Raw genomic sequence first — 26,248 nt, 5'->3', positions numbered from 1 at the left:
AATCTTTAGCCGCAGTATTTTACATACACACTGCTAAGATTTTATGTGGTTAAATATGCAAGTATTGTGCAATATTTCTCCACAAATAGCTCTGACAATGCAGAACTACACAAATTAATGAGCAGTGATCTACTGCAGATAAATGGTTTGTTTCAACACAGTAAAAATGGCACTTGGAAAGATGAAGATGCCAAAAGTTGCTTCTGTGTAGTTTTAAACTGTTTTGTGGTGAGATGAATCTTAAATCCTGTGGCTCAAAGTAAATATCTTTAACAACCAAAAGAGTCCTGCATTCCCTTTACAATATTCACTAAATCATTCCAGAAGAGCGCAGTTATTAAGTGAGTTGCACTTGCGAACACAGAATTAGTTTTAACGGAGGCAGTCTGTGATGAGCTATTCTTTTAAATTTTAAATTCATGCATATAGAAGGTTAAAATGAGCCACATGAATATAAAACAGTCTCACTTTTAAACAGTGGTGATACCCCTGCTGCCGTCTTGTGTTGATTCTCATTCTCTGTCCATTGTTGTTCAATAGGCAAACAAGGTATTTGTCATGCAGTGCACTCACTGGCATGCCTTCAAAGTAGGAACCAGCCGGCCAGGCTTAGGTTTGAATAATCTGGCTCACTCAATTTCTTTTTCTCCAGTACCCAGGCAGACACAGTTTATGTGGTTTTACTCAATTTAAAATCATATGTGTGATATTTAGAATAAATGTAATCTAAACGCATTGGCCAGATAGTTGATGGTTAACAATTATTTCTCTGGACTTGCAGTTGGCTCTTTAGTATGAACTTTGTCATGCATCACTGACCCAGAGCACGCTAGCAGTTGGCATTGGGTTGGCCAACTGCCCCTGGCACACAAGTGGCCCTAAAATAGAGGAAAATGAATCCCACATGTTCCATAAAAAGCAAGGCACCCTGGAGTGTATGATCGGATGGATAAGCAGATAAGTTTGTGAAGAACTGAAACTTTGTTCTGCAGTCACTTCCATGTTTTTGGCAGGTTAAGGGATAAGTTCTGTGTTTGTAACACTGAGGATACAATACAGCTTTTACTTCGGGCTCCCACCCCTTGGAGTGTTACCTTACAGAACTCAAACAGCACACAGAGTAATGAGGGTTTTACATACAGCACAGACCGAGGCACAATGAACAGTTGCCTGTGTTGTGTGACTCAGACTCGGAGCCAGCTATTGATTAGTCCCACTTGTCTCCCATACACCAAAAGAGAGAAATTGCAGGGTTATGTCCCTTTCCCTTTTGAAAATTACTCTTGTGCTTTAAATCCAGTGGGCTGTGCAAGCCATCCTTGACTGTCTGCTTCACACCCATGGTGAGGGCAGAGTTTGGTCTGGGTGTGGACTCGGTGCCCAGAGGCAATCGGGCCACACTTGATGCAGACACGCAGCGATTCCTGATCACGGTGAGGAGCTCTTTGGAAGGGCAGTTTGTGCAATTTTTATTCTGAAGGATGACTTTGTTAACTATGGATCCTAAAGTAATAGAACGTGTAAAAGCAGTACTAAATTAATGTTTCCTGGGGAGGAACACAGAGAAGGTTGGTGTGGGGAAGGAGTACAGGGGAGCCTTCAAACTCCTTTGGGAAGTAACACTTATGTTTTTAACACTTCTGTTTTTAATATAACGTTTGCTACCTGCAGTGCACTTTCTCTGTAGCTGCAACACTCTATCTGCATTCTGTTTGTACAACCTCAATGTACTTGTGTATGGAATGATCTGTCTGGATGGCACGCAAACAAAAGCTTTTCACTGTACCCTGGTACATGTGACAATAAACCAGTACCATTTCATATTTACATATAGTTAAGTCAAAGAAATGTTGGGTTGGTCTGAGTTCTTTGTAAAAGCAATGCCGACTGACTGATGATTTTTGTTAGTCTTCTAAGTTGATGACGTGTATGCAGAACAACATGCCACTGGAAATGCAGAGTACTCATTGCTGCCGCTTTTCTGAAATGAATGAAACATCGCAACGTAATAAATCTGCCACATGATGTAGTGTTGAACCAGAAAGACCTGGAAGCTGTCAGGTGGATTTCTGAGTTAGATGATCTTGGCCAGGCTGACACCAAGTCATTCTTTGAGAGGGTTCAGGGAAAATCTGTGGTGTTTTCTGTCTGTGTGTTTAACGTGGTCTCTTGTTGGAAGTGCAGGATCCATTGGTGGTGACTGAGGGTGAGTTCTGGCTTGACTGTGATGCCCCTTAGTCTAGTAACCTAAGGGCCTCCTTTATCTGGAGACACAAGAGGTTCTGCAAATGCTGGAATTTGGAGCATCGCACACAGAATGCTGGAGCACCTTTGCTCCGTCTGCCGCTAAATCCAGTACCCCCCGGTGGCCGCCCACTTCAACTCCACATCCTGCTCCCATATTGACATGTCCATCCATGGCCTCCTCTACTGCCACATCGAGGCCAGGCATAGGTTGGAGGAACAACACCTCGTATTCCACCTTGGTGCTGTTCAATCTGGTGGCCTCAACATCGATTTCTCTAACTTCCAGTGACTCCTTCCCCCATTTTCCTTTTTTCCCCTCCTTTGTCTTCCCTCGTTCCTGTGGCCCCCTCCCCCCTTCTCTTTCCCCTCCCCCACCCTCATGACCTGCCCATCTATTCCCCACCTCCCCCTTATTCCAGAGATTTTCAGCCTGTGGTCCGTGGACCCCTGGGGGTCTGCGGCGGGTTGCCTGGGGGGTCCGCAAGCAAGCCAAGCAAAAAATGGAAAAGCGACCTGTTACAAAGGTGTAGCTTACTTGCTTGCTCCAGTTTTCCACTATTCAGAAAATCGGCCATATCTATTCTATCTGTTATAGGCGACCATCTTAGAGACTTAGACGGTGTTCCCTTCTGGTAAGCTGCCGCTTAATATTCGATTTGTGTAGTCAGAGTGGTCAGTAGTGTTCACTACTCACTACTAGTCTGTTGTGCACTGTAGTGTTAGCGAGACTGAGTGACATTGTTGGTGTGCCTTCATAATATTGCTTACTTATCGTGCATTTACGCCACAGTGATGTCACCGTTAAACGAAAAGTGCGCAAGCGTGTAAATTTTAGATTAGTTTTGATAATTTTGTTTACCAGTAATAGTAACTAAACTGTCCAGTGTGTATTGCTGAGTATGGAGAAATTTCCGAAGAGAAATTTCGTGAAGTTTGTGAAGAAATCTGTTATGCTCATTTTTCTAAATGAGCATAACGGATCATTGGCATAGTTCTTGACAGATGAGACATGGTTTGCCAGATTAGCTTATCTTGCAGATATTTTCAACATTCTGAACAGCTTAACTCTATCATTGCAAGGACCTGGCTCAAATGTTCTGAAAACGCATGACAAAATCAATACCTTCCAGAAAAAACTCCGTATCTGGAAGGGAAGATGCGAACAAGGCATCTATGATATGTTTCCGTTGCTGGCTGACTTTCTGACAGTGAACGAGACTAAGACAGAGGCCATTGCGAGCACCGTTTTGAACCATATTTAACAGCTGTCACATTATTTCCATGAGTATTTTGGCGACAATGACACGAGCATGTTTGATTGGATATGAAATCTGTTTGAATGCTGCTTACTGATTTAACTGGACGTGAACAAGAAGAATTGGCTGAACTGTCATCTGACAGGACTTTGCGCTTGCAGTTCAACCGAATGTCACTGTTGTCATTCTGGATAGCATGTTCCCAGGAGTATCCACTGCTGTCCGGCAAAGCTGTCAATGTTCTGTTACCATTTGCAACCACTTACTTGTGCGAAATAGCATTTTCTGCAGTCACTGCCATGAAAACCAAATACAGATCAAGACTGAATATTGAGGATGACATATGCGTATGTTTGTCGCACATACCACCATGTTTGGACAAACTCTGCAGTGCAGAACAGGCACAACCTTCACATTGAACTGAACACTGAAAGACACCGCTGGTAATTATCGGTGATTGTAATCGTCACTATTTCAATAGGGCTTATGTGCAGTAATTTAAGTGTTGTATGCATGAATTATGGATTGTTTGATTTTGTGGGCTTTGGGGGTCCGCCATCTAACAAGGACATGTTCTGGGGGTCCGCAGCATGAAAAAGGTTGAAAACCACTGCTTTATTCCATGATCCACTGCCCTGTCCAACCGGATTCCTCCTCCTCCAGCCCGTTGCCTCTTCTACCTATCACCTGGCAGCTTCTTACTTCGCCCCCCCACCCCCCCCACCCACCTACCTTCCCCCCTCACCTGGACTCGCCTGTCACCTGGGCTCGCCTGTCACCTGCCTGCGTGTACTTCTCTCCCTCCCCTGACCTTCTTATTCTGACTTCTGCCCTCTTCCTTTCCAGTCCTGATGAAGGGTCTCAACCCAAAACGTCGACTTGTGGCAGCTGCTATCGCGATGTGAAAGTAAAACACTAGTCGATGAGCTGCAGAACAAAACTGATTTATTTTCCCACCTTGCACAGGCCTTTTAAGAGGGACGGTTCCCACCCACTGAAAACCGAAATGACGTATGCGCTACATCATCAAACTTTTCCCGTGCGCGGGTTCTCCCCGTCGCTCGGGGAAGACGAAGGCCCAGCGCCATCTTGGGCCTCGCTGCTCCGACGATGTGCGACCCGACCGCAGAGCCGGTTCACTTGTTCGGACGGCGAGTCGCTACAGACTGTTTATTTCCCTCCATAGATGCTGCCTGACCTGCTGAGTACCTCCATTTTGTGTGTGGACCTCATTAACCTGAAGAAAAGTTCATGTTGCCCCTTATTCCAAAATCCCAACTCACCCACAGCTGAGAGATCATCTTATCAACAACTAAAGCTTTCAGGACCTTCCAAATGGCCAATCTCCATTAGTTGTTGATAAGATGATATCTCAGCTGTGAGTGAGTTGGGATTTTGGAAGAAGGGGCGACATTAACATTTCTTCAGTTTATCCTGAATTTCCTCGTCCAGTTTCAAGTGCTGACTCTGCTATTTCAGCAGGCAGCTCGCGGGGGAATTGCAGTCAGTCAGGTCCAGACCACAGACGAAGTGCATGTGTGAGCACTTTGACAGGATTTGCCAGATAACGATCAGCAGCTTCGTTCCCCGATCAGTGTTGGTATTCTAGCCACTGACTAGAGTGGTGATCGGGGCAGTTGTACAGCAGTGACTGAGGTTGGGATTCTCTTACAGATTGCTCAGCTCTCATTGGATAAACTTATTGAGTGATTGGGAGGATCCAGTGCAAATTCCTGACTGATATATTTGGAATTCTGTGTCTTGCAACTGGCCTTGCTGCACTTGTACACAATCTCTCTGTTGGGATTTTCGTGTAGAGTGTATGGTTCAGGTGGAGGGTGGGGGCTTTCAGATCTTGCTCTCATCCTTTTGGTTCTACAGAAAGACACGTCCTCGCCAGCTTATGAACACCTGACTCATACAGCACGTAGCTACAAAGCAGCGTCCGGGAGATCGGCGGGATGGATATGCTGGCTGCAGGCATCTTCTGTGCGGGAACTCAGTTCCCGGCAGTACCTAAATGGTCAAGTTAAACGCCCTGGTCTAACTACATGTCGGCCTATGGTTGTGACTTGTGAACTGTTTGGGTTGTGAAGAGTTCTGTGGAATGGAATGCTGTTATAACCTGGTGAGGACCTGTGATGTGACTTTTGCTATCTAACTTACTTGGAATGTACTCTTAGGAACTTTTGTACTTATAAAATTAAGAATAACTTACACTTGGCAATGAAGCCCATTCACTTGTTTCATAATTTTAATCTTGACATAAGCATGTTTGGATTTTTAAAGGGGTTTTAAGTTATTCTGGTCCTGATTCTCTACAACTAGGTCCCAAACAAATTGTGATGTTTGGCTTTTGCAAATGTCAGTTGTATATCACACCAACCAATGATTTCTGACTGCCTGATATGTTGCCTTGCTGAAGATTACAGAAACTACGGGATGTGAATGGCTGAGCCATGGCTTTTGTCCTGAATGTGTAGGAGTGGATGAACCATTGAATTTATTTTTCTCAAGATGAAAAGATCAACTTTTTTTTTACAGTCACCTTTTCAGTTTGATGTGTCTGTACTGTGTTGATTAGAATTAAATGGGAAATTCTTGGGGTGTTCCGTGCACTTTTGAGAAGATTCTGGAACTTCTCTTTGGTACTGATGTGGAGTCATTTTTTTAAAGAAAAATTAACTTGCATTTTATTATTATCTATCACTAACTATCACTAGCAAGGGCAACATGAAGTGCCTATTCCTTGTAACCCTTCAGGAGGACTTCATATTGAGTGCTGCATGTCTAGATTAAAGTATGGGCTATTTAGTTGGACATGACAGTGGGTGTCACTGGAGTGGTGTTTAGGCTTTGCAGGCATTGGATTCAGAGGTAAGCATTTAAAAAATATAAAGTGTGCCTGTTCAAATTGGCCTTCAGTATTGTTCCTTCCTGCAGCTGCCCATATTTCCATAGATTAGAGCTGTCTGATGATGCTGTACTGGTGGTGCTGGCATTGATGTGGGCAGGTATAAATCCGTGATTTACCTTTTAATCTTGCAAATTATGTTGTGTAGTTTTGTGAATTAAAGAAACTTCAAATATCCTTTTCAGTTTATCATGAAATGAGAAATCTTTCCCAGGAACTTTCCTTCAGCTGACACATAGCCAATGTTTACAATCCACCTAAATCATTAGTTTTTAAGAAGTTGCAAGAAAATCTGTTTGGTTAGGAATGTAAGAAAACTTTGTCGTCTGGTGTGAGGGCTACCCTGACATCTGTGCTGCGTTTCCCCTGTATCACCACAAATATAGACGCTGCTACCACCACTGGCATTTTTCTCGGCTTTATTAACATGTTTGAAGCAGCTTTAATACCCTGCCCTCCAGTGCTGTTTGGTTTCTGAATTGTTCCGTCGATTTTTTGTTAATCATCTTATCTGTCAAACATTGTTAAAGGAATAGAATTGCTTCATTTAAGATTTATTTAAAAGCATTGAATTAGAATATATGTCAAGTTAGTGAAGAATCTTTGTAAATTTGAACATTGGCAATCTCTCTGTTGGAGTGTTTCACACTGCAGTCACTTAACGTGAAGCTCTAAGAATGTCCAGCCTGACGCTCCTGTGCAGCGCAGCTGTGTTCCACTGTCAGACCTGTTATCTTCTTGGTGAGATGGTTTACCAAGGCTTTACCTTCTCTCTTGGGTGGATGCAAAAGGTCCTAGGGCACATTTGAAGAGATTCCCAACCTGTGGTGTACAATTCCCTCAGGAGGACCTCAATGATTACAGGGGATCTGTGAGGTTTTAAAAAATACTGAAATGTTTTTCAAAAGCTTTACAAAAGAAAAGAACAAATGTATAAAAGCTTATCTGGTACTCTGGCTATCCCAGACATGGATTGGACAGCAGTCTTCAGCGATCCCCAGAGCAGCCCCAACATCACCAGGCTCTCTTTGGGAGGGATGCTTATATTACAGGGCGTGGACGAGTGGGGAGTTCACCCAAACCACTACCATTGGACGATTTCAGAAAAGAGTTGGTCAGTCCTCCTTGGTGTCCTGCCCAGCATTTACCCCTCAATGATCACTGAAAGTGTGGATTTTCTGTCTGTTATTACATTGCTGGGGGTAGGTCCTTCCTACGTTAAAGCACTACTGTATTTCCTGACTTTCTTAAGTTGCTGAAAGACATTTTGAAGATGCAAGAAATTCTGCAGATGCTGGAGGATGCTGAAAACACAAGAAGTGCTGGAGGAACTCAGCAGGTCAGGCAGCATCTATGGAGGGAAATGAACAGTCGACATTTTGGGCCGAGACCCTTCATCAGGAGTGGAAAGGAAGAGGGCAGAAGCCGGAATAAGAAGGTGGGGGGAGGGGGAGGAGCACACGAAGACATTTTGACATATGGTTGTGCGGTGGTGATTTAAGCACAAATAAAATTCACAGTGCCAAGTGAACCATTGTAAGTGAATGATTAGGATGAAAGTGGAAGGAAGTTTGGCCAGATCTGTACAAAGGTCTGGTTAGAGTACGTTGTACAGTTCTGGGAGGTGAACTTGTGAAGGATGCATTAGCCTGGGAAGGACTGGTGTACAGATATACCTGAATTTTCCAAAGGGTGTAATGAGGTCACGGTAAATAATCTGGACATATTCCCAAGAATAAGAAGGTTAAAAGGTCACTTAATTGAGGATTTAAGGATTTGGGAAGCAAGTGACGGTGCACTGAAATAAGTGATTTAATTTAACAGATTGCAGGGTAGCACAGTGACATAGATGGTAAAGCTGCTGCCTCACAGTGCTGGAGTCCTGGGTTCAATCCCGACGTTGGGCGCTGTCTGTGTGGAGTTTACACGTTCTCCCTGTGACCTTGTGGGTTTCTTCCAGGCGCTCCAGTTTCCTCCCACGTGCCAAAGACGTGTGGATGGATAGGTTTATTGGCCACAGTAAATTGCCCCTCTAGTGTGTGCGGGTGAGTGGTAGTCTGTGGGGAGTTGATGGGAATGTGGGGAGAATAACATGGGAATAGCATAAACAGGTGGTTGATGGTCAGCATGGACTGGATGGGCTGAAGGTCCTTTTTCCCTGCTGTACCTCTCTCCGCCTCTGAGATTCATGACGGTGTTTATGCCGCATACAAACTTCTTCCCAGCCGTTCTTCATCCAACATCATCAACAAATCCTCCTCTTCCTCCCCCTTCCTCAGGTTAACTTGTTTTCTTTTTGTTACTGAGTTCCCCATTCCAAGAAATTTCCCCTGAACTTTTCCAGTGGGCTTATTGGTGACTTTTTTTCATTCTTTTTATTCATTCAAGGCGTGTGTCTAGCATTTAATTGCTGCCGCCTTGAACTGCCACAGTCCTTGAGGTGACTTTGTAATGGTCCTTGGCTTTGGTCAAGCAGGAAGGTAGGAACACTGCCTAGGAGGTCAGTTGTGTAACGCAACATTTATGTGTCCTTGGTAAATTAAACTTCTTGGGTAAACTTAATGCGAACAAAAATCGGGGTCTCACTACGTGGAGCACAAAGACTAACTTTCTTTCTGGGTCCAGAGTGATAGTGATACGACAAAACATGGAAGCAGTTGGTTGTGCAGTGAAGGTAGAGCAGTATGGTGCAGAAGCAGACCCTTCGGCCCACAGTGTCTGTGCCGACCGTGATGCCAATTTGAACTAATCCCATCTGCCTGCACGGGGCCTACATCTCCATTCCCTGCCTGTTCTTGTACCCATCTACATGCCTCTTAAACATTGCCATTGTAAATGCTTCTGCCACTTCCCCTGGCAGTATGTGCCAGGCATTTACCACTTTCTGTTTAAAAATAAAACTTGCTTCATAAATATCCTTTAAACTTTCCCCCTCTCACCTTAAAGATATGCCCTCTAGTATTTAACATTTCTACCCTGGAAAACAGACTCTTGACTATCTAACCTCTTTATGACTCTCATAACTTTACTTCTATCAGTTTTCTGCAGCTGCGACATGACTTCCCAACTTTTACACTCAACACCCCAACTGATGAAAGCAAGTGTGCCCTACGCCATCTTCACAGTCCTATCTACCTGCTGCTTTCAGGGAGCTATGGACTTGGACCCCAAGATCCCTCTGTACATCAGTGCTCCTCAGTGTCCTACCATTTACTTGTATACTTTACTCTTAAATTTGACCTCCCAAAGTGCAACATCTCACACTTGTCCGGATTAAATTCCATCTGCCAAGCCAATCTTGAATTCAATCTGACGAGTCTCCATGGATTCCATGTGCCTCAACCTTCGGGATCAGCCTTCCATGCGGGACCTTGTCGAAAGCTATACTGAAGTCCACATAGGCAACAACCGCTTTCTTACTTTCATCAATCATCTTTGTAACCTCCTGAAAATGTTCACTCAAGTTTGTAAAACATGACCTCCCCCGCACAAAGCCATGCTGACTGTCCCGAATAAGTCTCTGCTTTTCCAGATGAAAGTGGATCCTGTCCCTGAGAATCTTCTCCAATAACTTCCATGCCACTTGGTATAAAGCTCACCAGCCTATCGTTTCCTGGTTTGTCCCTATTGCCCTCCTTAAACCGAGGAACAACACCGGCTATTCTCCAGTCGTTTTAGAAATGAGACCTTCCCCCAGTTTTCCTCCCACATCCCAAAGACGTGCATGTTGGTGGGTTAATTGGCTGCTGTAAATTGCCCCTAGTGTGTAGGTGAGTGGTAGGATCTGGGGGGAGTTGATGGGAATGTAGGGAGAATAAAAAAGAGGGATTAATGTAGGATTAGTGTAAATGGGAGGTGGATTGGTCAGTGTGGACTCGTTGGGCTGAAGGGCCTGTTTCTGTGCTGTATCTTTCCGTGACTCTATACGGCATGGTTTAAAGCAAGTTTAACTCTTCTTTTGCCTCACAATGTGAACCCGGGCGTTCAATTAGCCCTATAACTGGCGTTGCTACATTTAGTGATGTGTCTGTCTGTCACTGCAGGTCCCTCAGCATCCCTGCCCCTATCCTTCCAGAGGGTACCAGGCCTCCTCTTCTCTCTACAAGGTGCACCAGCTCGCACTTGCCCTCTGCCAGGACTTGCTGCCTGGGTTGATGCATGAAGAATGGTTATTTATGTAAGGGAAATGGATGGCTGCCTAGGTACCATCCAGCAAGTGTCAGCACCTTGAGCCAATCGGAAGCAAATGTACCTCTTTCCTGTTGACTTTTTATTTGAACTTTATTGGGCTGATTCCAGTAAAACTCTCCCAGGTGAAAGTATCTTTCCTCGGAGCGTTTAAGCAGTTTAGTTTGTGCCCTTTTTTATCTTTATAGTCATTATTACCTGTCAAAATGTTTGATGTGTTTGTATTCAGTTATCTATTCCACCCTAACCAGTTTCAGGGGTCTTGCTCTGTTAAACATTGCCAGATGCAAGTGAGATTTCTCAGATCATTGTTTGGTTACTAGTGTTGTGGACAGCAGGATTGCTTTGTGTAGAGGTGAGGGATGGATGATGATGGATTACAATCGGGTAATCAAATGGATGTTCAGTCCTGTTGTGGGTGCACTTGTAGATAAGAAAACTCTGGGAACAAGGACAAAGCTGATCTGTTTCAAGTGACCAGCACTCTGCATTGTAATCCTTGGACAACTGAAGTATTTCTAAAGTCCTCCAACCTTTTTTAATCTTTTATTTTAAAGTATGGGCAGGGAAAGGAAGGAGGGAGTTCCTGATGTGGTGGGATCCGGTGGTAAGGACGTGGGCAGAGTGGTTTTGGAATATGACAGAAGGAAGTGGAGATGAAATTGATTTGTCTTTGGTTTAAAACTTTTGTTCTTTATCCTAACTTTTTAAATTGCAGTTAGATTTGAATTCTGGGAGCCAGGTGCTGTGTATCCAAAGCTGCTTTGTTGTTAGATACAGAAAAGTAAATTTAACTCACAGACGTAGGTAGGTCTTCTGGCTGGCTGGAAGACCGATTTAACAGCATTAACAGTGCAAGCTGCCTCCATCACATGGATCCTGGAATCGGAATTACAGGGACACACAAACCTGATACACTGCGCAATTTTTAGTTCATCGCTGGCAATTATTGGGGTGAATTTTGCTGGGCTGAAGTTGGAAAGGTTGATTTTTAGCCATTAAATCCTCAGTAAATTCACGCAGTTGTGATGACTCCAGCAGTCTGGATTTCGCCGTGCCTGGCCGTTGGTCTGCACAGAGTTCAGCGGTGGAACCTTCTCTTGCAAAGGTTTCCCAGCTAAGGCTCGGCAGTCTGCCTCCTCAGTCCTACTCCAGTCAGTCTAGTGTTGGTTGGGAATCCCATACATTTCAAAGGGGTTTCTGGCCAGAAGATTAGAATGTTTAATGTGTTTAATTAGTTTCATTTCATTGAGCTTTTGATTTTGTTTTACAATTTTTAAAATATTTTTAATGCACCTACAGCAGTTTTTTGGTATTGGTTTATTATTGTCACTTGTACCAAGGTACAGTGAAAAACTTGACTTGCATACCGATCATACAGGTCAATTTTTAAAAGACTGATTATCAGAGTCATTGAAAAATTATATATTATAGTTTAAAGCAAGTTTTCTTTTGCCTCACAATATGAACCCTGACATTCTGTTGGCCTTACAACTGGTGTTGCTACATTTAGTGATGTGCGTGTCTATCAGGGCAGGTCCCTTGGCAAATCTGTCCCATCCCTGTGCCTATTCTTCCAGAGGATATCAGGCCTCCTCTTCTTTCTACAAGGTGCACCAGCTTGCACTTCCCCACTGCCAGGACTTGCTGCCTAGGATAACACGTGAAGAATGGTTATTTATATAAGGAAATAGGAGACTGCTTAGGAACCATTCAGCAAGCATCAACACCTTGAGCTAATCGGAAGCAAACGTACCCCTTTCCTGTTACCTTTTATTTGAACCTTATTGGGTTGATGCCAGTAAAGCTCTCCCAGGTGGAAGTATATTTCCTTTGAGCATTTAGGCAGTTTAGTTTGCTCCCTCTGAATGTTCATGCGGATGAAACTTCATTCCTAGCTTGGCCTCCTGTCAGAGGGCGTTCCTGGGGGGCAGGGACCACACTGTCTGTGGTCCACTGACTGCTGCGAGTTAGCCAGATGTATCCCAGGCACAGTCTCAACTGACCCTCTGCATGTGACCCTGCTTAGCCGAGGCAGCTGGAGTCTGGAGGTGTGTGCGTTCAGGAGGCTGCATGAACTGAGCCCAGGGATTGACATTAAATGCTTCGTCACACGATTTACACACCTCGCTGTTCCCTGGTTGTGAATGTCACAGATTTAACTTTTCCTCAAATGCTTTCTAAAGCTCACCTGGGATTCAGGAATCTTTTTTATATTTCTATCCAGATCTGAAGAAAAAGTAGTAATTTTTGTTTTGCTGCTTGAAATAATTTTCATCAAATCATCATTCAGCATTGTGGTGATTAAAATCACCTGGGCGTATCATCCATCGATGTCACAGATTTCAGTGGCTATCGTTGTTTTGCTGATTTCTCCGAAGTTGGTAAAGCTGAATGAAACCAGAGAAAAACAAAGTTCCTTCCCCCAGAGAGCTCCGGTTTATGTGTCTCCATCAGAGAAAGCAGAGAGGGGAAAGTATTCCTTTCCAGGATGTCAGGCCTGGAGAACAAGCTGTGCTCAGGAACCCCAAGGTGTTCACTGACTCTTTTAACGTTTTCCAAAGGGCACAGGTTCCCCAGAGGGCTAAGGCTAAGAAATGAAGCAATTTATAGATTCATAAAGAATCAATGGTTACTGTAATTATCGCCTACCTGGAACATGTTGGGATGGTGGTGGAAGCAGATATAAAAGCAGGGTTTAAGAGGCAATTAGACAGACACATGAACAAGCAAGGAATGGAGGGATATGGATCACGTGCAGGCAGGTGCACAGTTTAAATTGGTACTATGGTGGGCTGAAAGGCCTGTTTCTGTGCTGTCCAATACAACAGATATGCAACCCACAGCAAATGTGCTGATTTTCTTGCTTTGGACTGGTGAGATGGTTGGTGAACAGTGAGACATCTCAGCATTGGCCACAAGCAACAGTGGTTATCTTGTTGCTACTGCTCGAGGTGTTTGGGCCAAGGCTTCTGCAAGAGCCCCAGGTTAGCTCCCTGCTTTTCACCCCTTGTGTACAAGCCTAAATACCCAAATTCCATAGAAACCGTAGAAAACTACAGCACAGAAAAACAGGCCATTTGGCCCTTCTAGTCTGTGCCGAAACATTATTCCGCTAGTCCCATTTACCTACCCCCAGCCCATACCCCTCCAGACCTCTCTCGTCCATGTATCTATCCAATTTACTCTTAAAAGTTAAGAGCGAGCCTGCATTTACCACATCAGATGGCAGCCCATTCCACACTCCCACCACTCTTTGAGTGAAGAAGTTCCCTCTAATGGTCCCCCTAAACCTTTCCCCTTTCACCCTAAAGCCATGTCCTCTCGTACTTATCTCTCCTAATCTAGGTGGAAAGAGCCGACTTGCATTAACTCTGTCTACGCCCCTCATCATTTTGTAAACCTCTATCATATCTTCCCTCATTCTTCTCCGCTCCAAGGAATAAAGTCCTAACATGCTCAATCTTTCCCTGTAACTCAACTCCTGAAGACCCGGCAACGTTCTTGTAAATCTCCTCTGCACTCTTTCAATCTTACTGACATCCTTCCTGTAGTTCGGCGACCAGAACTGCACACAATATTCTAAATCTGGTCTCACCAATGACTTATACAACCTCACCATAACATCCCAACTCCTATACTCAATACTTTGATTTATAAATGCCAGGATGCCAAAAGCATTTTTTACAATCCTGTCTACCTGTGACTCTACTTTCAGGGAATTATGTATCTGAATTTTCATGTAAATGCTCCCTGCTCATCACTTTTCTAATTACCATCAATGAACCAGTCAGGAACAAACAACTGCCCAAATTTACCAGTTTGTAGTTTGTTTTGCTTTCAAGGTTTAATTTAAACAAACTGAGAGAATTGTTTGTGACTACAGATATATTGGTTACACCAAATAAACCAGATTTATCAAGTATGTTACATCCCGTGCGATGAAAGTACTTAAACACAGTTTGTTCTGTGAAACCTTGGAGGCTCTTGCTCTGTGTGACTGTGGCGCCGTCCTCTCCTGCTTGCTCTCCTGTTAACTCCAGGTTCTCTTCTGGTTTTGCTTCCTCTCTCCCTAATCCCATCCTTCATTCACGATTTCTCTTTGATCTTCCCTACTAACTACCAATTTCCAGAGCTATCTCACTTCTATTCTTTTTCAAAAATCCACTTTCTGGCTCATTATTGCTTGCCCTGCCTCTTTCTCTGCAGATTGAACCATGTGTTATCTTCCTTGTTTACTCCTCACAGTCTGAACCACTCAGAGAGTAGGTACCTTTGTGCGAATTATCTAGAATTCTGTCACAAATGTTGCTTGCTTCAGGCACCTGGCCCTCTGAATGTTTCAACCTCTCTGTTCTCTATATCACTTAATCAGCCCCTGCTTTAAAATCCTACTCCCCACTGGTACGTTCCTGATAGATTTAATGTCCTTGTTCCGTTCCATGTTATCTGCCTGTTCCAACATAACACCACAGTCCCCCAGTCTAAATGAGAGACCTGAAGTTCACACTCTTCACACGGAAGCATTATTGCTTCAGCGCACTCTGCGGTTTGCATTATTTTTAACTTAACTAACCAACTGCTTTTTTTTGGGACCTTAGACCATTCTAGTATTGTGATTGCTTGTTAATCTTTATCTTCAAAATCCTTATACCATTTATTCCATTACAGCAATGATATTAGTGCACTACCATACATCAGGAACATTTATACACTTAATATATTTTACTCTTCATTTTAGCCACCTTTTATACAGTCCTTCCCAACGAAGCAATGTTGTTGTGACCCTCATTTCTGGCTTTGCTCAAGTAGTCTTGGTATATCCTGTAATGCCTCAAACCTCAGTCTTTCTGACGGTACTTTTACCGATAGTTTATAACACTGATGTTGTACCTCTATGCACAGCCCAGGTGAATTTTAGTGTTTGGGTCTAGATGAGCTGCACAATATAAATGGATGTAAAGGTCTGTGTTTAAGAGTTACCTCTGTCCCATTGGTAAATTACTACCCATGGTTATCACAGAGACAGCTTGGTTAATGATTTTTGCTTGCATTCTGGATGCTCTTCATAAAGTGAGAGAGAGCTCCATACTTATTGCACACCAGGCTCAATCTCCACTTCCTGTCGACAAAACCAACTACCAGTTGCCAGGTTTCTGTGTCGACCTTTCTCAGTGACCAGATCTGGCGCCAACACCAGTAATGGAAGCTGTCCATAGGAACTTGCCTAGCTGGTCTTGTTGCCGGGCCAACGGTGACATCCTGCCTCAGGTTCTGCCCACACTGCCAAGAAAGTCCTCCTCAAATTGACTGGGGTTTCCCAAAGAACTATGCATGTAAGATCTATTTCTTTTTTTTAATCTTAGAAATGTATGTTCCTTGTTGCAACAGTTTAAGGACAGTGTCGAGCTATGGACAGAATGTAAGAGCTTCGAAACTGATCTGAAAATTGCCTCTCAGCACCTCCCTCCCTCTACCTGCCTGTACCAGAACACTTGGTTCCAATTTTGCCTCGTGCAATGCCATGGGAAATTGTCCAGAAAATATATAAGGGCCTGAGTTGTCAGGCTTTAATGGATGAATTGTCAGCCTGCAGGTTAGATGCCTGAGTACAGAATCGTTATTAAAACATTTTGACAGAAGCACAGCCAAAAGTTCTTTAGTATTAAGCCAGAAATACCAATGTCTTCTCAACATTTTGAAGTTTCTGCTTTACAAACTTGACCTCAGCCCTGTTCACTGTTCCTGAATACAATGTGTCAGTGAGCCTGAATAATTGTGCAGAAAATGCCTTTAGTCAGAGTGATACTGTATAGAAAGAAGTAGGCTGTAGTAATCCATTTATTTATTCAGTAGAAAACTCTGCGACTGTTGATTGATTATTTAGCAGAGTTAAGGCCACCAACATTATAACTTCCTGTACTGTTGTAAAAAATGGCCTGTGGTGGGGATTTGATGTTACTCCCTGGCCCTCTGTTTCAACCGTTTTAATTGTCTATTGGCAGTGAGCAGTGATCCACTTAGTCATTTGGAAATTTAAATCAGTGATTTGTAAAGAGAAGGGAAATTATTAAGTAGTTTAAAGTGCTCAGCAGAACTGAACTGCAGCAGCTTGGGGATCTAGTGCCAGAGTTGGTCGATTGCAGTGATCACTTGGGTCCCTGGGAAAATTGATAATTCTTGATTAAGTTTTGCTGAACCTCTCCATAGTTTTCTCTGGCTCTCCCCCTCCCCCACTCTCTCGCTGGTTTCCCCTTTGAGATCATCTCCTTATAATGCCTACACTTTTTTACTCTGTAGCCACAACCCGAAGTCTGTTCCTCCCTTTTAAGTTGGCTAAATCTGTCATCACGTACCACTTGAGGTCAGATCCCCACAGTTCATGATCTGCCTCACTCTCAGCTTTAAGCCTCCTGGATCAACACGACTGACGGTATCCAATGTGACTTCAGTTGTACATATTTGACCTTGCAGTGGTCCCAATAACAGTTGACCATTGCACCATCAATCACTCGTACTTCTAGGGATCATCTCTACACTCTGTAACTCGAGATCTGTTTGGGCTCCTACTTTCCCTCAGAGCATTGCTTCTCATGGTTCTATTCTTACCGTCCCAATGGAACCAGCACAATAACTTCAGCTCTCGTTTTCAAGCTGTCAGTTGAATTTATACCTCTGACCCTTCCCTATTTTCCATTGGCAGTGTTACCATACTATATTGATTATACCTGCTGCAATATCTTCAACCCCACAATTGATTTTCTGTTGCCGAACCAGAGTTTTCTCTGGCTGCACAGTAGTAAAACCAAGGACAGCTGTTTGGAGCCCAGCTGATATTCCACAGGTTGTCCCTCGACCCAACACGCACCAGGAGAGAGCCGCAGTAATTAACGTTGGTGTGCGGGTGGCCTGAAGCTGAGTTGAGCCCTGGGCATGCTGTCAGTGACTGGTTCTTGCTCCCGTAATAATAACAGCAGATGCTAGAAATACTCAGCAAGTGAGGCTGTACCTGTGGAGAGAGAAACAGTATTAATGTTTCAGCTCAAAGACCTGATGAAAGCTCTTTGGTATAAACATTGACTCCATTTTCCTCTCTACAGATGTGGCCTGACTTGCTGTAGACTCCCACTGTTTGCTGTTAGTATTTCCACTTTCTGGCATCTGCAGTATTTTGTGGTGTGTCACTTCCACATCAGAACCCACTCTCACTCCATCTTAATCAACACAGGCCTTCCCTGTGTTAGGAATGCCTGACTTATGGACAAACTGATGTACAAACAAGCTCCCGTGATATTATTAAACTCAAAAGTCCAATGTACGTTCGTCCCTACAGATGGCAGAACTCGTTTCCTCTCTCTCTCCACTTTTAGTAATTGTTTTTTCTTATCAGTCTTGTGTGTTTTTGATGCCACTCATTACAATACTGTGGGGTTATGGTTACCGTATCGAGTGATTTTGTGTATTTTCCGACTTATGGACAAAAGCGACTTATGGATGTCTGTATAAACGGAACTTGTTCATTACCCGGGGACCGCCTGTGTCGGTCTCGGCCTCTCACTGAGGTTTCATGACGTTGCATCTGGGATTCTCCACGTTCTCGTGCATTCCGTGCCCTGCTCAAGTATTGGTTGCGTTTTTCAGATTTCCACTGAAATCTAAGAGTTTCCACAGATTTCGACGTCCTCTGCTCCAGGCCTCTGTCCTGCTGCTGGAGCTTCAGCAATGACGCCCATCGCTCTGCAGATACTCTGAGCCAACTTACAGCGCGGTTGTATCCCCTTTTCCACTTTCAAACGCCCCCTGAAAATCAATCATTTAGTCAAAAGTTACCTTTCGTAACCTCCCCCCTCAACACTGACATCCATTCCCTCTTCTGAACCATTCCTCTCAATGTTTTGCAATGCTGTTGAAAATGACTGTTTAGTGCTTTTGCTGTGCTTCCTGGCTCCTAATGAGGTTATTTTCTTGAATTGCAGTGGTTCACCCTCGGAATTGTGAAGACGTTTCCATGGAGTCTTATGTTGGTGCTATTCAAGACAAACAAACGCAGCGAGATTATGGAATCCAAATCAGGTTTATTCAAGACTCTCAAGAAGAAGCAGCAAGGGCGCAAAAACATCAGGCTGGTGTTAACAAAGCAGGGTCTTACGGAGTCAGCATTAGGGTGCAGGGAATCGATGGGCAGCCGTACGTTGTGCTAAACAGCAGCCAGGATGGACATATGCAAATGTATGAGCCTCCTGAGAATGGTTGCTTCAATCCCACTGTGTCTCAAGATGGTTTTAAACCGTATTCTGGATCTTACGCAAGAGAGCAGCGAAACACGCTCTCCACTAATGGTCATTTCACCTTTCCAGAAGGTCAACACTTCAATTTGCTGAAGCCTTCTCCTTATCCACAGTTGCTGAGAACACAGACCTCCAAGGTCAAGGATGACGACAGCCATGTGAAAGCAAGCAATTTGCTGAATTTCCAAAAACACCCTGAAATTCTAAAGCCATACAACCCTGAAAAGAGTGTCCTGAAGCAGTCTGGTTGGCAAAGTCTGACCAGTAGCAAGAGCTCTGAGAAGAATATTGACAGTTCTCTACATCATTTGCCCAAATCAGAATTTCCAAGGAAATTAGATGTTAGATCGTCAAGCTCAATTAAATCCAGTGATGAGAAAAATAATATCGGTAAAGCTACGACAGTAGGTGATCCAACCAAGAAAATGGTAGGGCCCATCAGCAGAAAGATGGAAACGGGGAACAGCAAGAAAAAATGTCAGAACGGTGCCAGTCCTGGTTCGGAAGATTCCCGGACAACGCGGCCAGATTTGCTCCCTTTGCGCCAGCCAGGTTCCAGCGGAAGAGGTTTTGGGGCTCCTGCCTTGTGTCGGTCTTCTTCAACTCCAACCTCGGCCGGTTCAGACAAGTTACCGCCTCCCAACAAGTTATGGGTGGATGACCCTGACGAAGAACTTTCTGCTGAAAATATAAACCGGCATGAGAACAGGAGGTACATTCCCTTCTTCCCAGGTACTGGTCGTGACATTGACTCCGACCATATCCCTGGGGTCGATGAGTTGATTGATAAATTTGATGGTAAAGAGAGGCACCATCGACGAGGTAGGTCAGCAAGGAGAAACCGGATTGATCCAGAAGATCGAAAACGATCACGAAGTGTCGATAGTGTTTTCCCTCCTAGGTCTCCAGATAACTTTGCTCATGCTGATAGGAAGGTTGGAATAACAAATGAACACTTGCTGAGACCATCACAACTGCACCGACAAAATGCGATATCTCAAAGCCCTTCTCCGAGTGAGAATCTGCCTGCCGCTATCGTTGTCTCTACTGGTAGTCTTGGTCGGTATCCAACGCAACCTGCAGTCGGTCAGGGAAACTTGAAGAGTGGGTTGGTCAAGAGTCCAAGTCAGACTGAAGTGGATGGAGGAGCAACTTGTGAGCCCAGGGGGAGAAGTGTGATTAAATCTTCTACGCTCCCTGTAGGGGCAATCAACAAGCCTGAAGCCAAAAGGGAGGAAACAGCATCTGTTACACAAATAAAGTCATGCAAAACAACCCCGTCCTTCCTGGGGATCAGTAAAAAGGGTTTGGAACATCAGACAAGCCAAAATGCCTGTGATGATGATGCGCCGGTAAGCATTCGAGATGTGCATATAAAAGTCATTAGTTATTTCCAGTAATTATACAAACAGATGTTGGGTCCTTTCAAACGAATCTCTAGAACTGCTGAATTATTGAGGCATAAATAGGATAGATAAGTCAGGGTCTTTTTCCGAGGGTAGAAATATCAAATACTTGAATTTAGCTTTAAGGTGAGAGGGGGTAAATTCAGAGGAGATGTGCAGGGTAGGTTTTTTTTCACATACGGTGATGGGTGACTAGAGTGGGCTGTCAGGGAAGTGCTGGAAGCAGATATAATAGCAACATTTAAGTCATTTAGATAGACTCATGAACATGTGGGGAATGCGGGGATATGAATCACGTGCAGGCAGATGGGATTAGTTTAATCTGGCATCACAGTCAGCATAGACGTGGTGGGCCAAAGGGCCTGTGCTGTACTGTTCTGCATACTATTGCGTGTTATGTATCAAATGTAAGAAGCGTGTTACAGTGGGTCTGGGGAGAAATTGACTCCTCCGAACCCACAGAATCTTTGCACTATCTGTCGGGATCAGTCGGCAGAATGGGGAGTTTGCCTGGATGGGTACCTCGCCACTTCAGAAGTTCAAATAGTGACTATGAACTGTCCCACTGCTTTCTCTAGGAAGGGATGAGTGTTTAGGTGTTAATTTAGTACATTTCTCTTCAGAATTTTAATTAAAAATGTTTTCTGCTAATGAAAACTACTCAGAAATGACTAGGTTGAAGTAACATAGCTTCACAAAAAAGGGTTCATTTTGGGTTATTTCAGAAGTATCTAAATGTTTCAGGTGTGCCACTAAGTAACCCCAACTAAGCTTTGCTTAAATGTACATCATGGAATTTTCAAATTTCTTTCCATTGTAGCGGTTGCTACCGCGGAATAAAACAAGACTCTACTCGGAGGATTGCCAAACAGAACTGGTTTATTTTCCCGCCTTGTGCGGGCCCTTTAAGGGAGAAAAACTCCCGCCCAAAAAAACCGGCAATGACGTAAGTCCTACGTCATCAGGACTTTCCCGCGCGCGGGTTCTCCCCGTTGCTCGGAAAGACGAGGCCCGCCGCCATCTTGGGCCTCGTCGCTCCGACGCCGCGCGACCCGACTGCCGAGCTGGTTCGCCCGACTAGACGGTGAGTCGCCACACCATGAACTTTTCTTTCTCTCTCTTTACTTGTTTCTGATGGTTCCATGGACACGGAGCCCTCTTTTTCCTGGATGAGTCTGGGCCAATGATCAACTCCCAGCTAAGTGCTAGGTCGCAAGGTCCATGAATCTTTGTCAGTAGGTGTTCAGCATGGCTGATTAACCTCTCCTGAACCTTGCTGATGTTGTCGGGATTTTCCACAGTAGAGACTTGTACTTTGAGATTTCCTGATGCAGTTATATTTCTTCTACATTTAACTGCACTAATTTAAAATCACGTTTTTGCTTTCATCAAGCTTCAAATGGAACATATTCTCAAGATTTATATTACTCTTCTATTACTACTTTTGTGAGCTCTTCTCTTTCTGTAGATACATAAGGTTGTACTATGTTTATTTCCAGAAATTATTAAACCTTTTTGGCTCTGAACTTCAATGGGTTGAGTGGTACAGATTTGGAAATTCTCAGCTGCAGATCACGGTCTCGTTGGAGATAGTGGTTTCAGTTTAGACAGTGGGTTGACCAGGCTGGGGCAGTGAGGGAGGAATAAAACAGCCAGGTTTCCCACTCTTATGCAGGTCCTTGGCATATCTCTCCCACCCACATCTCCAATAAGTGAGGTATCGAATGCTGGTTCAGTGAGGACAAGTGTAGGACTAAAGGATCTTTTATTGACCTTAAATCTGGAAGCCTAGTGATTTGAATAATAGAATGGGATGAGAAAACAGGAACCTGAGAAGGTCTCGGTAATGGAATCTTGGCCAGTGTCACAGTCCACTGCATACAAGTGAATGGGCTGCCAGTGCAAGAAATGTTAAGTTTCAAACATGCAAGTTTTTAGGTCACCCCTCACTCAGCTTCTCCCAAAAGACAAAAGCATCTCCAGTGGCCGGATTTCTTACTGGATTTTCAACATGCTGAATGTTAGTCGGCAAATCACATTTATTGTGTTGTAAAAGCCTATTTTGTCCTATTATGTACCATTATACATATTTAGGGGCAGTACGGTGGTGTAGCGGTTAGCGTAACGCTATTACAGCGCCAGCGACCCAGGTTCAATTCCGGCTGCTGTCTGTAAGGAGTTTGTATGTTCTCCCCGTGACTGCGTGGGTTTCCTCCGGGTGCTCTGGTTTCCTCCCACATTCCAAAGACGTACGGGTTAGGAGCTGTGGGCGTGCTATGTTGGTGCCGGAAGCGTGGCGACGCTTGCGGGCTGCCCCCAGCACATTCTCAGTAATGCAAAAAGATGCATTTCACTGTATGTTTTGATGTTCGTGTGACTAATAAATAAATACCTATCTATCTATATCTATTTTGCAAAACGTCCTATTTTGTGAAACTTCCTCTAATTACAGTCTCAAAATAGTTATTTATCAGTTTGCTTATATTTCCTCTAATGAATATTTAGCTGATGCTGAATTTTAAGATAAACAACTGTTTTTAGAGCACAATAATTTGATTATGTGTAATCTTTTAAAAATGTTTTAGGTAACTCCTGACCTTTTGAAAGACCAACAAACGAACGAAGAGACAGCAAAACAGATCCTTTACAACTATCTGAAAGTGGGGTTGGTGTCCAAATCAAAGCAAATTCCGTGTTGTGTTCTGCAAGTATTGTCCAAACTTGGAATAGATGTTTAATAGCTTATTAAATCTGTGCTTTCTGGAAATCATTAAAGGTTGAGGTGAAATATTTTAAGTTAGGACTCAGTAGGTATTGATATCAGGCATTTTTTTCATTTTTAAAAATATACCCAAGATTTAGAGAATTACCCTGTGGTTATGTCAGCCTTAAAGGCACGGTAGCGTAGTGGTTAGCGCGATGCTATTACAGCGCCAGCGATCGGGGTTCGATTCCTGTAGCTGTCTGTAAGGAGTTTGTACGTTCTCCCGTGTCTGCGTGGGTTTCCTCCGGGTGCTCTGGTTTCCTCCCACATTGCAAAGACGTACGGGTAGGTTAATTTGGGTTTAAAATGGGTGGTGCGGACTTGTTGGGCCGGAAGGGCCTGTTACCACGCTGTAAGTAAAATTTAAAAAAAAAATTTAATCAAATGAAGCTGTAGATGAAAGAAATATTCAACACTTTGGCAATTCCTAATCACCATTACAAATGCATCTTTTGTTTGTGTGAGATCGATAGTATTTTGTCTGTGAGTTTCCTGTGTTCAAATAATAATTATTCAATAATACAGAAGCACTGATAAGTGCCAAGAGAGATTCAACACGCAGGTTGATTTAAGTAGGAATGCTTAATGAGGGAAGCATTTTTTTCCATTGATTTCATTGGGAATTATTCAGTTAGCTTGCAGCTAAATCTATTCCACTTTTGCATTTCAGCTGAAAAGACAATAGCCATAGATCAATATAGCATAGGAACAGGCCCTTCGGCCCACAATATCTGTGCCGACCACGATGCCAATTTAATCAAACCCCATCTGCCTGCACGTGGTCTATACATGGAAGTAAGACTGGACAGCAGCCTTTAACAGCAAGTGTATCAAGCTTGCAGTTATTGTTTTCCATACTCTGTATGTTTCATTTGAATAATTTTGATACCTTCAGAATGGAATTAGCAAATCCTACTTAAGTGGAAACTCAGTGCAGTAGGAAAGTGAAATGCTGATAGAGGCTGCTCATAAACTGTTCACTATAAGCCGTTCTGTACGGTGTTCTTGAGTCCAGTTTGCAACCAATTCCTCTCCTATTGCTCTACCCAGTTCCTTCCACACACACCCATCCCTCTCCCCAGTCCCCCACCACCCTCTTCCCTTCCCCTCCTCTTCCCTCTCCACCTGCCCAGCACCCACACACTCCTCCCACTGGGTGTCCTCCCACCACGGGTGGGTGCCCTCCCCGCCTCCCTTATTTGGTTCCAAGCTCCACCTTCCTCTCCTATCAGATTCCACCTTCGGCCCTTTGTTGCCTCCACCTGTCACCTCCCAGCCTCTCACTATTTCCACCTTTCTCTCCCTCACCTGACTCTATTTGCCTGTCACCCCTCTTCACTTGCATCCACCTATTGCTTGCCAGCTCCCGCTCCACCCTCCCCCTCGCCCCTTTATACTATTTCCCCTCCACTGTTTCGTCCAGATGAAGCCTCTTGACCTGAAACGTTGACTGTCCATTTCCCTCCACAGACCGCTGAGTTCCTCCTGCGGTGTTTTTTACAACTTTTTTTTCCCCTCTCTTGCCTTCATTTTCGCCCTGAATCTGGGGTACAGTTTGATGAAGGATATCAGCCCCCTTGGAGTCAACTCAACCATATGTCCATGTAATGATTCTGGGTCAAGGCAGTGAGTCTTGGCCGTTTGCTTGATTAAGGCATGTCAGTTCAGTTGTTGCAAAGTAACCTTCAATCACCAAACCCAGCACCATCCTGAGACCTCCAGACGTGGTGTGTTTGGCTCAGACCCCCTCCATCAAACACAGCAACGTGTAATGCGAATGATGTAAATGGAGCTGGTTTTGTTGTGTTTGTGCCTTTTCTACCTTTACCCCATTAGCAGGTTTTCCACGATTGTGCTATCAGGGAAAAATCTGTAAACCTTTAACTTCCACCTCAGTAAGTTAAACCCTTGAGTGAGATTTTTTGAGCTGCATTTAGTATGGTCACGTGCATAAACTGAAAGGATAGAGTTGCTGGAAGTATGAAATAAAAACAAATTTAACAATTGATGATCTTGTATCTGTAAAGATGCCTGTTTTGGGTGTGGACTGTTTGCTAGAACTGGCAACTCAAAGAAAAGCTAACTTAATAAGCCTAAACAAAATCAGCCAGCGGGAAGGGAACAACAGGTTTAAAATGTCAGGAATGCAGACACCAGTCACTGGAGGCATTGGATAAATAGCCAAACAAGTTTGTTGAAAACAACTGTGAAAACTGAAGGCTGGTATAGAAGCTCTTTACAAAATAGAACAAAAGAATATAAAAATACATATTGCCTGGTCATTGTGTACGAAAGGTGGGTAGAAAGAGGAATATATTCTATTCTCTCCCTCTTTATAGGGATGCAGCAACCTGAATAAACAGTCTTCCCATTGCACTCTGTGAATACTGTTAATAATTAAAAACATTGGCCCAGAATTTGTTTCCAGCAGTCAATGAACAGCATATATGTCTACAGGTACTTGTAGACATGTCATGAACCTTTGTGTAGCATTTTACATTGATCAGAAGTCCAAATCAGCACTGCACCCATCACAGGGAGCTGGCACAGGCAATCCGATTGAAGAACTGTCACTGAAATTATAAACAATAAAGTGTAGTTAGAATTTGATTCAATGTAAATTCACAATGTGAAATAAATCGAGGGAAAGAAAGGAGGGTTTGAGAGAGAGAGGGAGAGATGAGAGGCAAAGATAATGTAAGAAATGTTTGAGAAAGATTCCCAACATTAACAGGCAGGGAATAGAGAGGTGTAGACCACTTTGCAGGCAGATGGGATTTCCCTCTTCCCCTTTTCCTATCTTCAGTCCTGAAGAAGGATCCTGACCCGAAACGTTGACCGCCTGCTTTTCTCCACAGATGCTGCCCGGCCTGCTGAGTTCCTCCAGCATCATCATGTTTTTGATCTGGATTCCAGCATCTGCAGTCCTTTGTTTCTCTGGGATTAGTTAAAATTGGCATCGTAAACAGCACAGACATTGTAGGCCAAAAGGCCTGTTCTATGTTCTGTTAATTGAAGGAATGAGAATCCACTTTTCAGTGCCGGGGAGGTTGGTAGTAATTAAGACTTATCACCCACTGATATGGGCAAGCCGTAAACTTTTCTTTGCCAGGAATAATGGGTAAATATCACAGACTTGTGGCGTTTGTGTATTTAAATGCTAAGTCTCTCAACACACACCTACG

At 43.8% G+C, this 26,248-nt stretch overlaps 1 protein-coding gene across 1 annotated transcript in view; it reads left to right on the top strand.

The window, feature by feature from the left end:
• cgnl1 (cingulin-like 1) overlaps window positions 1-26,248 on the top strand; it is a 137,096-nt gene that overhangs the window by 13,379 nt on the left and 97,469 nt on the right. Inside the window, exons 2-3 of the mRNA XM_052040562.1 lie at window positions 18,582-20,245; window positions 22,885-22,964. Of these exons, the coding sequence (XP_051896522.1) occupies window positions 18,614-20,245; window positions 22,885-22,964 (1,712 nt within the window). The 5' untranslated portion in view covers window positions 18,582-18,613. The remainder of the gene's footprint in view (window positions 1-18,581; window positions 20,246-22,884; window positions 22,965-26,248) is intronic.

The sequence above is a fragment of the Pristis pectinata genome, chromosome 28 (assembly GCF_009764475.1).
Source record: "Pristis pectinata isolate sPriPec2 chromosome 28, sPriPec2.1.pri, whole genome shotgun sequence".
NCBI lineage: Eukaryota > Metazoa > Chordata > Chondrichthyes > Rhinopristiformes > Pristidae > Pristis > Pristis pectinata.
This window is presented reverse-complemented; position numbering and strand designations above follow the sequence as displayed.